Below are 12,368 nucleotides of genomic sequence, written 5' to 3' on the forward strand. Positions count from 1 at the left end.
GTTCACAGAATTCTATTTACAAGTTATTTAATGGGGGGAGGGTATCATTGGCTACTTTGTGCCTATGTAAATCCTTCTGTCATCAGATTTTTTTTATTGGACATCCGTCATGACCAGAAAATCATAAGCAATGACAGGCAGTAGTTTAGGTGATTTATTTACATTATGTAAGCACGCGCAGACCAAGAAAGCAGGGGAACGCTCCTAGATAGTAGGAGTGCAAATGGGATAGAATGTTAACTCTAGAAAACTTCCATCCTTTTTATTCATGAATCATTCATAGTAACCTACCCAAGAGTAGATATTGCACAGGGTTGATACTTGGGTGACTGTTTTCAGTTGACTGGTGTTACATACTTGCTTTGTGTTCAAACCCAGCTGAGATAGCAACACCCTGCCATCTGGGATCCCCTGATTTCCAAGGGCTTATGAATCTGCAGTGGGGCTTCCGGCACTCCCCTTGTCAGAGCTGGTACCTCCCTAGTGCGTTGTTTGTGCGAGCTGTTCTTTAAACTCTCTGGCTGCTCCCATGTTGTGTCTTAGAAGGGGTATTTGCGGGGGGGGGAGCTCTAGTAGACACAAACGTAGTTACGTGCACATTCTGATCGCAGCTAGGATGGATGGGATAGACTGTTGTTTCTTTTGAACAGTGAAAAATATTCTGCTTGTGAGGGGCAGTTTGTGTGTGTGTGTGTTAATTTTCCTCTTCTGTTTTTCCTAGGGTTTATTTCACCCTGCCCGAAAAGTCAGAGATGTGTATTGGAAGATCTATAACTCCATCTATATCGGCTCACAGGATGCTCTGATAGCACATTATCCGCGAATCTACAACGATGAGAAGAACACATACATTCGTTACGAACTTGACTACGTCTTGTAACTTTTATTTCTCATTTGTTTTTGTGTTAAGTGCACAGCTGTTCCATAATCTTGGTTCAGATTTGGTGATGTACAATTTTTAAGACGCTGCAGATCAGCATAGAACAGATCGGAGGCAGAGCTTAGAAATCCTGAAGCATGATTTTTAAAAATAACATGTCCTTGTTTATTTTGATGTTAAAAGCCAGTAGTGACCAAGAAGACCGTGATTCTAGAGTACTGGGAAGATTCTTTGTTTGGGGATTCATCTTGATGAGGATTTAGATTTCATTCCTTGTGTTTAAAGGGGTTGTTTATTTGAGAAATAAACATTTGTGTATAAAATATTAATGGTTATGTGTTTGTGAGCGTTTTGGGGCAGGGAGACCTCTCAACAAGTCTCTGATAGATTGTCAAGCAGCAGTTTATGTAAAAAGGTGGCATATCACATTTTAACCCTCTTTGTCATACCCTAGCTTTTGAATAAATAAAAGAAATGTTCAAAATTTTAGTTGTCATTGTTCTGGGAAAACGAACTACTGTAGCTGGTATGATTCGTGGGTTTTATTTATAGTTGCTAAATTCAGTTTTGGAGAATTCCCCACGCCTCTTCTTTATCCCTGCCAAACATTCTTATTCCTGCCAAATTATAGTGGTTGGTTTTACCAAGGTTTCATTGAAAACAACAGCAGAGGTATTCCAGAAATGTTTAGTGATGCAGTGATTCTGTACAAGTGCCTCCTCGTGCTTACGAAGGGAAGGTATTTTCACTTGCTGTGAAAGTGAAAATACCACAGTAATTCCACACCATGGAAAAGGGTGTTAAAGCAAGTCTGTTTCAAGTACAGCCGTTCCAGAGCTTACCGTTCAACTAGAAGGAAACACAGATCTTTGATCAGATATTCTGTCTCCAGTTTAAATCATTAGCAGACAGGGATTCCGTTAACAACACGGGCTTAGTAGTTGTAGTACTTTGTGGGAGGTGTGCGTTAACAACCTCCAACTTCTTAAACACGCGGTTCTCTTGCATGTTGGGGTAGAAAGTTGCAGGAGGCTTGTGCAGGTGCCGCTGGGATGGACGGAATTTGAGAAGTGGCAGAAACGAAAGCAGTCGTCTGGGTTCTTTGGTGCTTCAATGCTCCCCTGCTGGAGGAGAAAGTTGCATCACGGGTCGCAGTGCGCTGCTGGTTCTGCTGGATTGTGAACCGTAGCCATGTTCACAAGTTGCAATAAACACGCACACATCCTGTATGTCCATTTAGACACCTGTTGGCAAGAAAGAGCTAACACATTAACTGCTGAAACCTGGGTCCACTATCTGGATAAATGTGGGGTTTGTATAATGTGTTCACCTGTACATGTATTGAACATAACATGAAAATTAATGCATATATAAAGAAAAGTGTACACTGTACTCACAATATGTGTGTATTCACTAACTTGTAGATGAGGCAAGTTTCCAAAACTTGGGATCAGGACAAGGTAAGGAAAAGGATATGACACAGATCTGAATTAGGAGTTTTAACTGAGTGAACCAGGCATTGAGAGCCAGTTTGGTGTAGTGGTTAAGAGCACGGGACTCTAATCTGGAGAGCCGGGTTTGATTCCCCACTCCTCCACAAAGCCAGCTGGGTGACCTTGGGTCACTCACAGCTCTCTCAGAGCTCACTTAGCCCCACCCACCTCACAGGGTGATTGTTGTGGGGTAATAATAACACTTTGTAAACCGCTCTGAGTGGGCATTAAGTTGTCCTGAAGGGCGGTATTATAAATCGAATGTTGTTGTTGTTGTTGTTGTTGTTGTTGTTGTTGTTGTTGTTGTTGTTATTATTATTATTATTACAGTAGATGGGGAGTAACCCTTGTACAGATTGGCCTGCAACCTTCCCTAATTCTTGAGTTAAAGGCATAGAGTATATAGTTTTCTGACCTGACCTGAAAAGCTTATTTAAAATATTCATATCCTGCCTTCTTTCCCTAGGCTATATATGACTAATATGCAAGGGCATAAACAGTCCATTAGCAAAACAACCACATAGCTTAAAAATGCAGCCAAATCCAGTTCACCATCCTCACACATCTTGTGCCAGTTCATAAGTGCAGTTAATGGCGCTGGCTTCCACATCCGCCTTCCGTAAAGTAAGCCCTGTTGCCAGACTGCTCAGAAGGAGCAAAAGTCTATTGAGAAACATTAGAAAATGAAAGGGGGTCAGTGGCTCTGTGGCTGAGTGGAAATGTCTCCCTGAACAAGCATTATGAAAACTCCCATTTGGTTTTTTAAAAACCTTTGTTATGCAGTGTTTTAACCGACTGAATTGCGTTCACAGATCGATAGCAAAGAATAAAAGTATGAACAGCACAGTGAAAGAACAGGTGCTTTGTTTTTTCCGCATGATATATACCACTAGGGTGGAATGCAGGAAAAGAAGTCCGGGTGATAATTGGTTTGAACTGGAAGGAATAAAGATATTCTCTTAAACAGAGTTATTGGTAAAAACCAATATATCGCAAACTGTCCTTTAATATGTATTTTTAACCCTTCTGGATTTCACACGCACCGTTTTGGTGTTTGTGAGATTAAGCTTGGCCAATAACATGGGCCCTGCGGTTGGGAAGAGGGATTGGATTTTTTTAAATAAAATGCTTTTTGAGGAAAATATATTAAGGTTATTCCATCATGAAATAAAGATTAGTTTTTAATTATGTAGAATAAGGCTGTATATGTTTAATTTTTTTGGTAAATAAATTCCATTAATCCATTCACAATGTCATGCTCTTCCAGAGGTTTTTGTAAGATTATTGGGCAGTTTCTCTGCCTACAAGATATTATCACAGATGCTTGGTTTTGCAGTTCTCAAAACTGAATTTGTGTCAGCTCAGCAGAGATCACATGCCTCTTCTTCACAGCAAAAATGTTATAACATGAACAGAGTTGAGAAAAAGACCTTAATCCTATTGTTCTACAAACCTATGAAGACAGAATCAACCCCTCCAGTGCTAAGTTTCAAGAAGTTCAGTGAATAGAAACAGTATTTTTCTGATTGTTTGGAGTGGAATAGATCTGCACAAGAAGAAACTAAGTGTGAGGAGGGAGGGGCAAGCAGTACAAAATGAAAGTGAAACTTTTTGAGCACAATACTGCACAAGTCTTTGGCTCTTTTGTGTGTATGACCTGAGGTTTATCACATTCTTTCCTTGGAGGAAAAAACCTATAATGGCAGCAGGCCGTAAAAGAGACCCAGTTTGGGAATACTTTAATGAAGTCCCTTTACCTATCGGTAAGGCAGGCATCTACTTGCATATTAAAGTTATACCAGCAAGAATTAGTCTTTATGTAGAAAACTATGATTTAAATCAAGCCGTAATAACTAGTGATTTAAATCGTGCAGCGAGCCTGCAGCGAGCTAGAGAACACACAGAGCTTCATTGAACGGCTGATTTATTTGCAGGCCCAAACCAAAGATAGAGATCGGCTTACCAGTTGCCTGCCAGTAGTGGGCATTCTCCTGGGTGTTTGCCCAGTTGCCCGCCAATCAGTGGGAGGTGGCAAACCCTCCCAGAGATTGCCCGCCACTGACAGGCAACCTAGGAAAGAGCGCACTGGATGCAGTCCTGGAGAGGCGTGATTATGTCATCACACCAGGAAGTGAAGTCATTGCATTGGCCACAGGCATGCTCTTGTGCTTCATTGGGGCCAATTTTGGCACCAAACGGGCCAGAATTAGCCCCGCGCAAAGTGTGGGAGCATGGCCATGGCAAGTGTGATGACGTTAATTCCAGAAGTGACTCCATCACGCCTTTCTGGGAGTGCGTGTACACAACTCCCGGTCCCCCACCTCCCACCAGTAGAGTATGGGGACCTGGGGACCCTAGATAGCGAGACCCTCAAGAATGGTAATAGGAGGAGGAGCCATTGAAGAACATGCAGGCAAGAAGCATCCTGCACTTCTTTAAGTTAACATTGGAGATGTGCTCTTCTCTTTGCATTACCGGACACCGTTTGTTAGAGCTTACCTTTGTTCTTCCTGCCTTTGCAAATGTTCTATGTTAATAGCAAATAAGATTCAGTTATACCTGTAGTTGTAAAGTTGTTGGGTTTATGAGAAATGTTTGTTACCTTGAAACAATCATATCTTTAGCGTTTTCTTTTCCGAAGCCAAGCCACAAAGGTGCTGTTATTTATTGATTCCCAGCTCTCCAACTGGAATGATAATTTTGGAGACAACAACCATCGTTCTCTGGCCATGAAAGCCTTCGACAATACAAAGTTGTCTGTGTATCTGGGGTTCTGCTGAGTTACACTTACTGTAACTTCTGAACAGGGCTGGTGGCCATGATATTATAAGAATCCAACAACCTAATCATAACATTTTCCTCAGAGAAGACCCATTGAATAGGCCTGAGCAGGGCTTTTTTCTGGGAAAAGATGTGGTGGAACTCAGTGATGGAACTCAGGACCGCACAATGATGTCACTCTGGGCCAGCTGTAACAAGAGGGGAGTTTTTTAAAGTTTAAATCGCCCTTGGCGAAAATGGTCACATGGCCGGTGGCCCCACCCCCTGATCTCCAGACAGGGGGGAGTTTAGATTGCCCTCTGCGCCACTGTGCGGAGGGCAAGCTAAACTCCCCTCTGTCTGGAGATCAGGGGGCGGGGCTACCAGCCATGTGACCATTTTCAAGAGGTGCCGGAACTCTGTTCTACCGCGTTCCTGCTGAAAAAAAACCCTGGGCCTGAGCAAACCTGGTCAGGATTGCTTTCCAAAGTGTATTTGAGGATTTTTTGTTGTAGCTATTTGAAATCCTACAACTGTCAGACAGAATTGCTGCTGCTATAAAGGCGATATAATTTTAATGTGTAAACAATTCCAAACATTTTAAACATGAATTTCTGAATTCATGCTGCAATTGTTTCAGGAGGCAGATACATCTTTTTAGACATATGATTTAAAATGTTTTTCAGCACATATTTTTGTCTAGACTTTATCCCCAATTTTGGCACTGGAATCTCTGGCATTCAGTCTACTGGTTAAATCTCATCTATTTCTTCGTGGTGTAGAATGGATCGAGGGCTCGTGATGTTTCTGTAATAAGTATTATCCTCTATAGTACATTGTGTGCCAGAGTGTCCACTTAAAAATATTTATGATGTGTTAGCTGTAATTACATTTAAAAGACTTTGCCATGTTAAAATGTGAAAGTAAAACAGGTAATTGTACAGAATTACATCACTGTAACGAATATATTTTCTAGTAAATGATATGAAAAATTTGGAACTAATTCCCAATAACATGTCTGGGGATTGGGGGATCAGGAAGACTTTATCTTTTAAAGGAAATTCTTGCAATCCTAGTTGTACTTACCTGAGAATGTCCTATTAAAATAATGGGGATTTACTTCCTACAAAATCTGGACAGGTTTCACAACTTAGTCCCATGCATGCTAAGATGGCTCCAAAACTTCCCTGACAGTAGTGAAAAGGCACTTCAACTTGTGCAGGACAGGGGAGTGATTATAGCTGCTTTGCCCACCTCCTGCCACTCCAAATGCCACGCAATTCTCAAGGCCTCCCAAACCTCTCAGGAGAAAAGAGGCAAAAATCTGTCTTTAAACTCCAACCTGCCTGCGATTTTCTGGATTGAGTAAGTCCCTGTGACCTCAACAGGACTTACTTTCAAATATATGAATAGAAAATTAGGGGAGAGAATTTAAAAGGGTTAAATACAGTTTTACACTGAAAGTCCTGGACGAAATATAATAAATATTATGTCTATGCTGTACTCTGCGAAAGTAAAATACTCATCTAATACCGTTTACTTCAAAGGAATTACAAGGGTGTTAAGTTGCTTTAGGATGGCACTATACAAGTATGTTGGAAACCCATTGGCAATGGGTCCATGTTTTGTTCATTAAGATTATTAATCAGTTCTGGATGTATTTTACAAATTAAAGTTTCTATTGTCGAAGGCTTTCACGGCTGGAGAACGATGATTGTTGTGGGTTTTCCGGGCTGTATTGCCGTGGTCTTGGCATTGTAGTTCCTGACCGTTTCGCCAGCAGCTGTAGCTGGCATCTTCAGAGGTGTAGCATCAAGCACCAATCCATATGCAAAAGAACCTCCTCAGGATACAGTGAAGCCTCCCGCCATTAGCATTCCACACCCTGGGAAACTCTTACAGGATGACTCAGCTCAACCCCACCCCTCCTGAGCAGATACAAATGACCTGCCAACATCTTTTCCACACTGTGACACTGAGAGATCTCTGTCCTTTGGTGCTACACCTCTGAAGATGCCAGCCACAGCTGCTGGCGAAACGTCAGGAACTACAATGCCAAGACCATGGCAATACAGCCCGGAAAACCCACAACAACCATAAATAAAAGTTTAATTCAAACTAGGATAGGGATTCCATTGCTGGCTTTCATCCAGATGGCAATTGTGAATCAGAGATCCCACGGATGCGTAGGAGCTAAGGATAGCTATTGACTGTATTTCAGCTCAGAGTCCACAGTTATGATGAAATTCCGGTCCTTCTGGCAAGGGGCTTGTATAATGGAAATAATAGCTTACTCTTTAACCTAATAGCATGGCCAGTGGTTATTTTAGCAGTCCTGGAGTTAGCTGTCAAAGAAGTATCTTTGCAAAATCACATTTTAAAATCACATTTTATATTGAATAGCTCTGCTGCCTTGGCTGTAATTGTTCTTTTTTTAAAAAAGTGGTTTCAACAGACCAGAATTTAATTGATCAAAGACAATTCTAATATTTAAATACCAAATATTTGCCTGCATTCATTATTGTAGCACGGCACTATCTTGCACAATTGCGTGAGGCTGTTCCCTTGACGTCAGGTTGCCAATTTGTTAATAAATCCTGCTGCTGCACTTTAAATACCAGCCTCTCATGCAAAAATCAAACAGACAAAGCTGTCATTGTCATTGTGTCCATGGCAGGAAAAGTGTCACCTGTTTAATTTCTGTATTCTGATGGATGCTGTCCTAAAGCACAGGAGCAAGGCCTGAAAAAACCACCAATACTACCCTGGAATCTTACCCCGAGGCTAGAAGGAAGCCTTCAATTTGCATGTGAGTTTTTCTATAACAACAACAGATATTTTCAAAACCTTTGTTATTACTTGTAAGCTGCCTCCAGCAGGACGCTAAAGAGGCATCATTAAAATGTCCTAAATTAAACAAATTAGTATTCAAAGAGCTTGTTACACGAGAATGCCTCTTTTACTTCTGCTTGTAGCACTGGAACACAGAATATCATAGTCAGAAGAATGTGGGTTTCCAAATTAAATTAAAATGTATCCTTTAGAGAACTCAAATAAAACTTTGGTTTGGAATAGTGATTCATAGGGTGCTGAGGTACAGGTGGTCCAGTGATACTCATGCAGCATCCTGCTTTCACCTTCTCCATAAATGCCTATTAAGTTAACAAATGTGGTCCACATCCGATCCGATCCAAGCCACACAGTCGTGTCCGGCCCCCGGCTACTCCGTAAACCGACTCCCTCCAGGCCTTTCTGTCCTATAGCGCATCAAGAGTGATCCACAGAGTCTCGCAGTGAAGTTTTTACAGGGTAGTTCACCATTGCTTTCCCCAACCCAACACACCCGTATGACAGCCACGGATGGTAAGTCATACGTTGCCACCCCCTCGTCACTTTGAGCCGGTGTGGGATAAGGGGGGTGGTCCACATCACTCACTGCTAAAACAGAGTTTCTGCAATTTTGCCTGAATGGGAAAAGCAATTGAAATCTTATTAAAGGGAGATTGGTGGTGGAAAGTGCAGCCAAGTCACAGCTGACTTATGGTGACCCCTGCTGGGGTTTTCAAGGCAAGAGACTAACAGAGGTGATTTGCTATTGCTTGTCTCTACTTAGTGTCCCTGATCTTCTTTGGAGGTCTCCTATCCAATTAATAACCAAGGCAAACCCTGCTTAGCTTCCAAGATCTGATCAGATTGGGCTTGCCTGGGCTATCCAAGTCAGGGCTATTAATTTCTTTAAAAAGAAGGCATAAAGCTACCCCCAAATGGCTGCAATCCTGCAGCCACTTTCCTGAGAGTAAGCCTCATTTAATAACATGAGATGTACTTCTGAGCAGACCTGATTGTTCTCGGGCTGGGAACTCTACGGCTGTCTTGGATGTCCATCTGACACATATGGCAATGAAAAAGCCAGGCCTCCAGAGAGTGTGTCATAGTGGAAAGCCCAGGCTGGGAACCCCAGGCTGGGAACAGGGGCAGAGCAGGCGGCAATGCCTACACCACCCCCCACCATCACCCAGCTGGCTTCAGAAGCAAAGCAGGTGACAATGCCCCCCCCCGGTCATCACCCAGCTGGGATCAGGAGCAGAGCAGGTGGCAATGCCTGCCCCCCGCCTTCACCCAGCTAGGAGCGGAGCAGATGGCAATGTCTATCTCCCACCTTCACCCAGCTGGGATCAGGAGCGGAGCAGGTGGCAATGCCTGCTTGCCCTTCACCCAGCTGCGATCCAGTGGACTTTCCCACTTGCATAAAGAGAAAGACGGGACTTTTTGCAATCCCATTGGACGTTTGGAAAGGATTCTTGAAAGTATATTTATTTGTATAGAAACTTATGCTGCTGAATGGCACAGGAAGAGGTTGTCTGTTGCATGTTTGTAGCACTAGCACTTTGAATACACCTTCTTATGAATTTTGAAAAAGGGTTTATTGTATGACTATAGCTTTAAGAGTTTATTGTTTCTCTCGATACATCTTGAGCAGTGAATACCCGGGTGCGATCACTGTTGTGTTGTTCTTCACTGGGTATTAAGCCTGTTATTTGTGTATTACTGGATTATGGGATCCGGTGGGGAGCAGGTAGCAATGCGCACTCCCTGTCTTCACCCAGCTGGGATCAGGAGTGAAGCAAGTGGCAATGCCCATCCCCTGCCTTCACCCAGCTGGGATCAGGAGTGAGGCAGGTGGCAATGCCTGCTCACCATCTTCACCCAGCTGAGATCAGGAGCAGATAGGGGGCAATGCTCACCCCCACCTTCACCCACTGGGATCAGGAGCAGGTGGCAATGCCTGACCCCCACCTTCACCCACCTGGGATGAGAAGAAAAGCAGTGGCAATGCCCGCTCACCGCATTCACACAGCTTGGATCAGGAGCGGAGCAGGTGGCAAGGACTGCCCACTGCTCTCACCTAGCTGAGTTCAGGCGCAGAACAAGTGGCAATGCCAGCCCACCCTTTACCCAGCTGGGATCAGACGCAGAGTAGGGAGCAATACCCATCTTCCACCTTCACTCAGCTGGGATCAGGAGTGGAGTAGGTGGCAATGTCTGCCCTCTGCCATCTCTCAGTTGGGATCAGGAGCGGAGCAGGTGGAAATGCCCATCCCTTCTTCACCCAGCTCAGATCAGGAGCAAAACAAGTGGCAATGCCTGCTCCCCCCTTCACCCGGCCAAGATCAGGAGGGGTGCAGGAGGCAATGCCCGCCTACCCTTCACCCATCTGGGATCACACACGAAGCAGGTGACAATACCTGTCCCCTGCCTTCACCCAGTCAGGATCAGAAGTGGAACAGGTAGCAAAGCACACACCCCTTCACCCAGCTCCCTGTCTTCACCGAGCTGGGATCAGGAGGGGACCAAGTGGCAATACCCATCCCCTGGGATCAGGCAAGGAACAGATGACAGTGCCTACCCCCTTCACCTGGCCGGGATCAGAAGCAGAGCATGAGGCAATGCCCATCCCCCTTCACCCAGCTTGGATCAAGTGCAGAGCAGGAGGCAACGCCCACCCCCAACTTCATCCAGCAGGGATCAGGAGTGGAGCAGGTGGCAATGCCCACCCCCCCTTCACCAGGCCGGGATCAGGAGAGGAACATGAAGCAATGCCTGCCTCCCTTCACCTAGCCAGGATCTGGTGCGGAGTAGGAGGCAATGCCCGCCTCCCTTCACCCAGCTGGGCTCAGGCACAGAGCAGGAGGCAATGCCTGCCCCCCTTTCACCTGGCCAGGATCAGGAGCAGAGCATGAGGCAATGCTTGCCCTCCCCCCATTCACCCAGCCGGGATCAGGCACAGAGCAAGCAGCAATGCCCTCCCCGCCTTTCACTTGGCCAGGATCAGGTGCAGAGGTGGTGGCCATGCCCACCCACCCTGCCTTCATCCACTTGTGATCAGTGACGGAGGAGGAGAGGATGCCCGCCTTCCCACCCTCCCCTTTCTAGAGGGGATGCCCGCCCATTACATTTTTCCCCACAACAGGCTTTGTTGCTAGTAACATAATAAAGCTTTCACAAAAAAACTCCTACCCATACTGTAGTGTTCTCATGAGTCTTAGCCAGTTCCAACAGGAAACCTCATGTGGAGAGGTAGGTACCGACCAACCTCTGGGTGCTTTGAATGAACTGCACGTGAGATTTTCTGCTGGAATTGGTGAAAGTCTGTTATGGGTGGATTTTCTGTTGGCTCCTGAGGAAGTTCTTGCGGACTGAAACAAGCTGAATAACATTGCTGGCTGCTTGTAGAGCCAGTTTGAGGGTCCTTTGGGGTCCTATGTTCCATCTGTTTTTCTCCACCTGCAGAAAAAAACAAAGAGATTGATGTTAATTATTGTGTGTTTTACGGTCTACTGAGATTCACACTAGACTCTAGATGCCCGCATATTCTTTGAATTTATGGCTACGCTGGACCCTCTGGCATTTGGATTATTGTGATAGTTGGGAATAAACGAACATTTATTTGGGGACTTCTTCCAATGCCGGGGGACTTTACTGGAGGTTCCCGGTCTGTTCCATGGATTTACATCTTGTAATTATCTGTATTGATGGAAGAGTGAATTTTTGTATTGTTGGATGAATATTTTTATACTTATCTCTTGTACATATATATAATTGCACTGAGCACTTTAAATATAAAAAGAATTCTTCATATTATTCATAGATTGGTAAGTTGTTTATCCCCAAGTGTGTGCTTGTTGGTATCTGTGGTTGTTCCTTGGGGACGCCTCTCAGTATTTTTTGAGTCCATAACTGCAAATAGCAGCTTTAGTTGAATACGCTCCAGTGTCCGCTTATTCTAAAAAAACGAGTGTTAATGTTCCAAGACACCGAGAACATGATTTCGTTACGGTCTCACAGTGTGTGACTTCTCTTGAAGCTCTTCGAGGAGCAGCCACTCATCTCCATTCACCCTCTTCTGCCTGCTGAAGGGAACCCGAGCGCCTGCCATTGCCTTAACCCACTGAGTCTGGGGGACGGCTGTGCTATGCCCATGCTAGGCTATATGGGCGAGCCGTTCTTGGATTCCAGCCTCTCTCATATCTGTAATCAGAGGCAGCCTTGCTAATTTAGGAGGACAGCAACAAGCTAAGCTCACCATGTCATTTCTTTCATCAAAAATAAAACACACAAGAGTTTAAAAATCAGCATTGACGTCAGGCAATTCAAGTCAGCAGAAGATGCTCAAGGAAATGGCTGAAGGAACCTCAGCAGTGCTGACATTTACTGCTGTGAACCCTCAAGGACAG

The 12,368-nt window shown here is 44.4% G+C and overlaps 1 protein-coding gene across 2 annotated transcripts in view; it reads left to right on the forward strand.

The window, feature by feature from the left end:
* SF3B1 (splicing factor 3b subunit 1) overlaps positions 1 to 1,209 on the forward strand; it is a 34,099-nt gene extending 32,890 nt beyond the window's left edge. For both annotated transcript variants that reach the window (XM_054972739.1, XM_054972740.1), the window contains one exon: positions 722 to 1,209. In XM_054972739.1, coding sequence (XP_054828714.1) covers positions 722 to 880 — 159 coding nt within the window. In that variant the 3' untranslated portion in view covers positions 881 to 1,209. The remainder of the gene's footprint in view (positions 1 to 721) is intronic.
* Positions 1,210 to 12,368: the final 11,159 nt, after the last annotated feature.

Source organism: Eublepharis macularius, chromosome 2 (genome assembly GCF_028583425.1).
Source record: "Eublepharis macularius isolate TG4126 chromosome 2, MPM_Emac_v1.0, whole genome shotgun sequence".
Taxonomy (NCBI): Eukaryota; Metazoa; Chordata; class Lepidosauria; order Squamata; family Eublepharidae; genus Eublepharis; species Eublepharis macularius.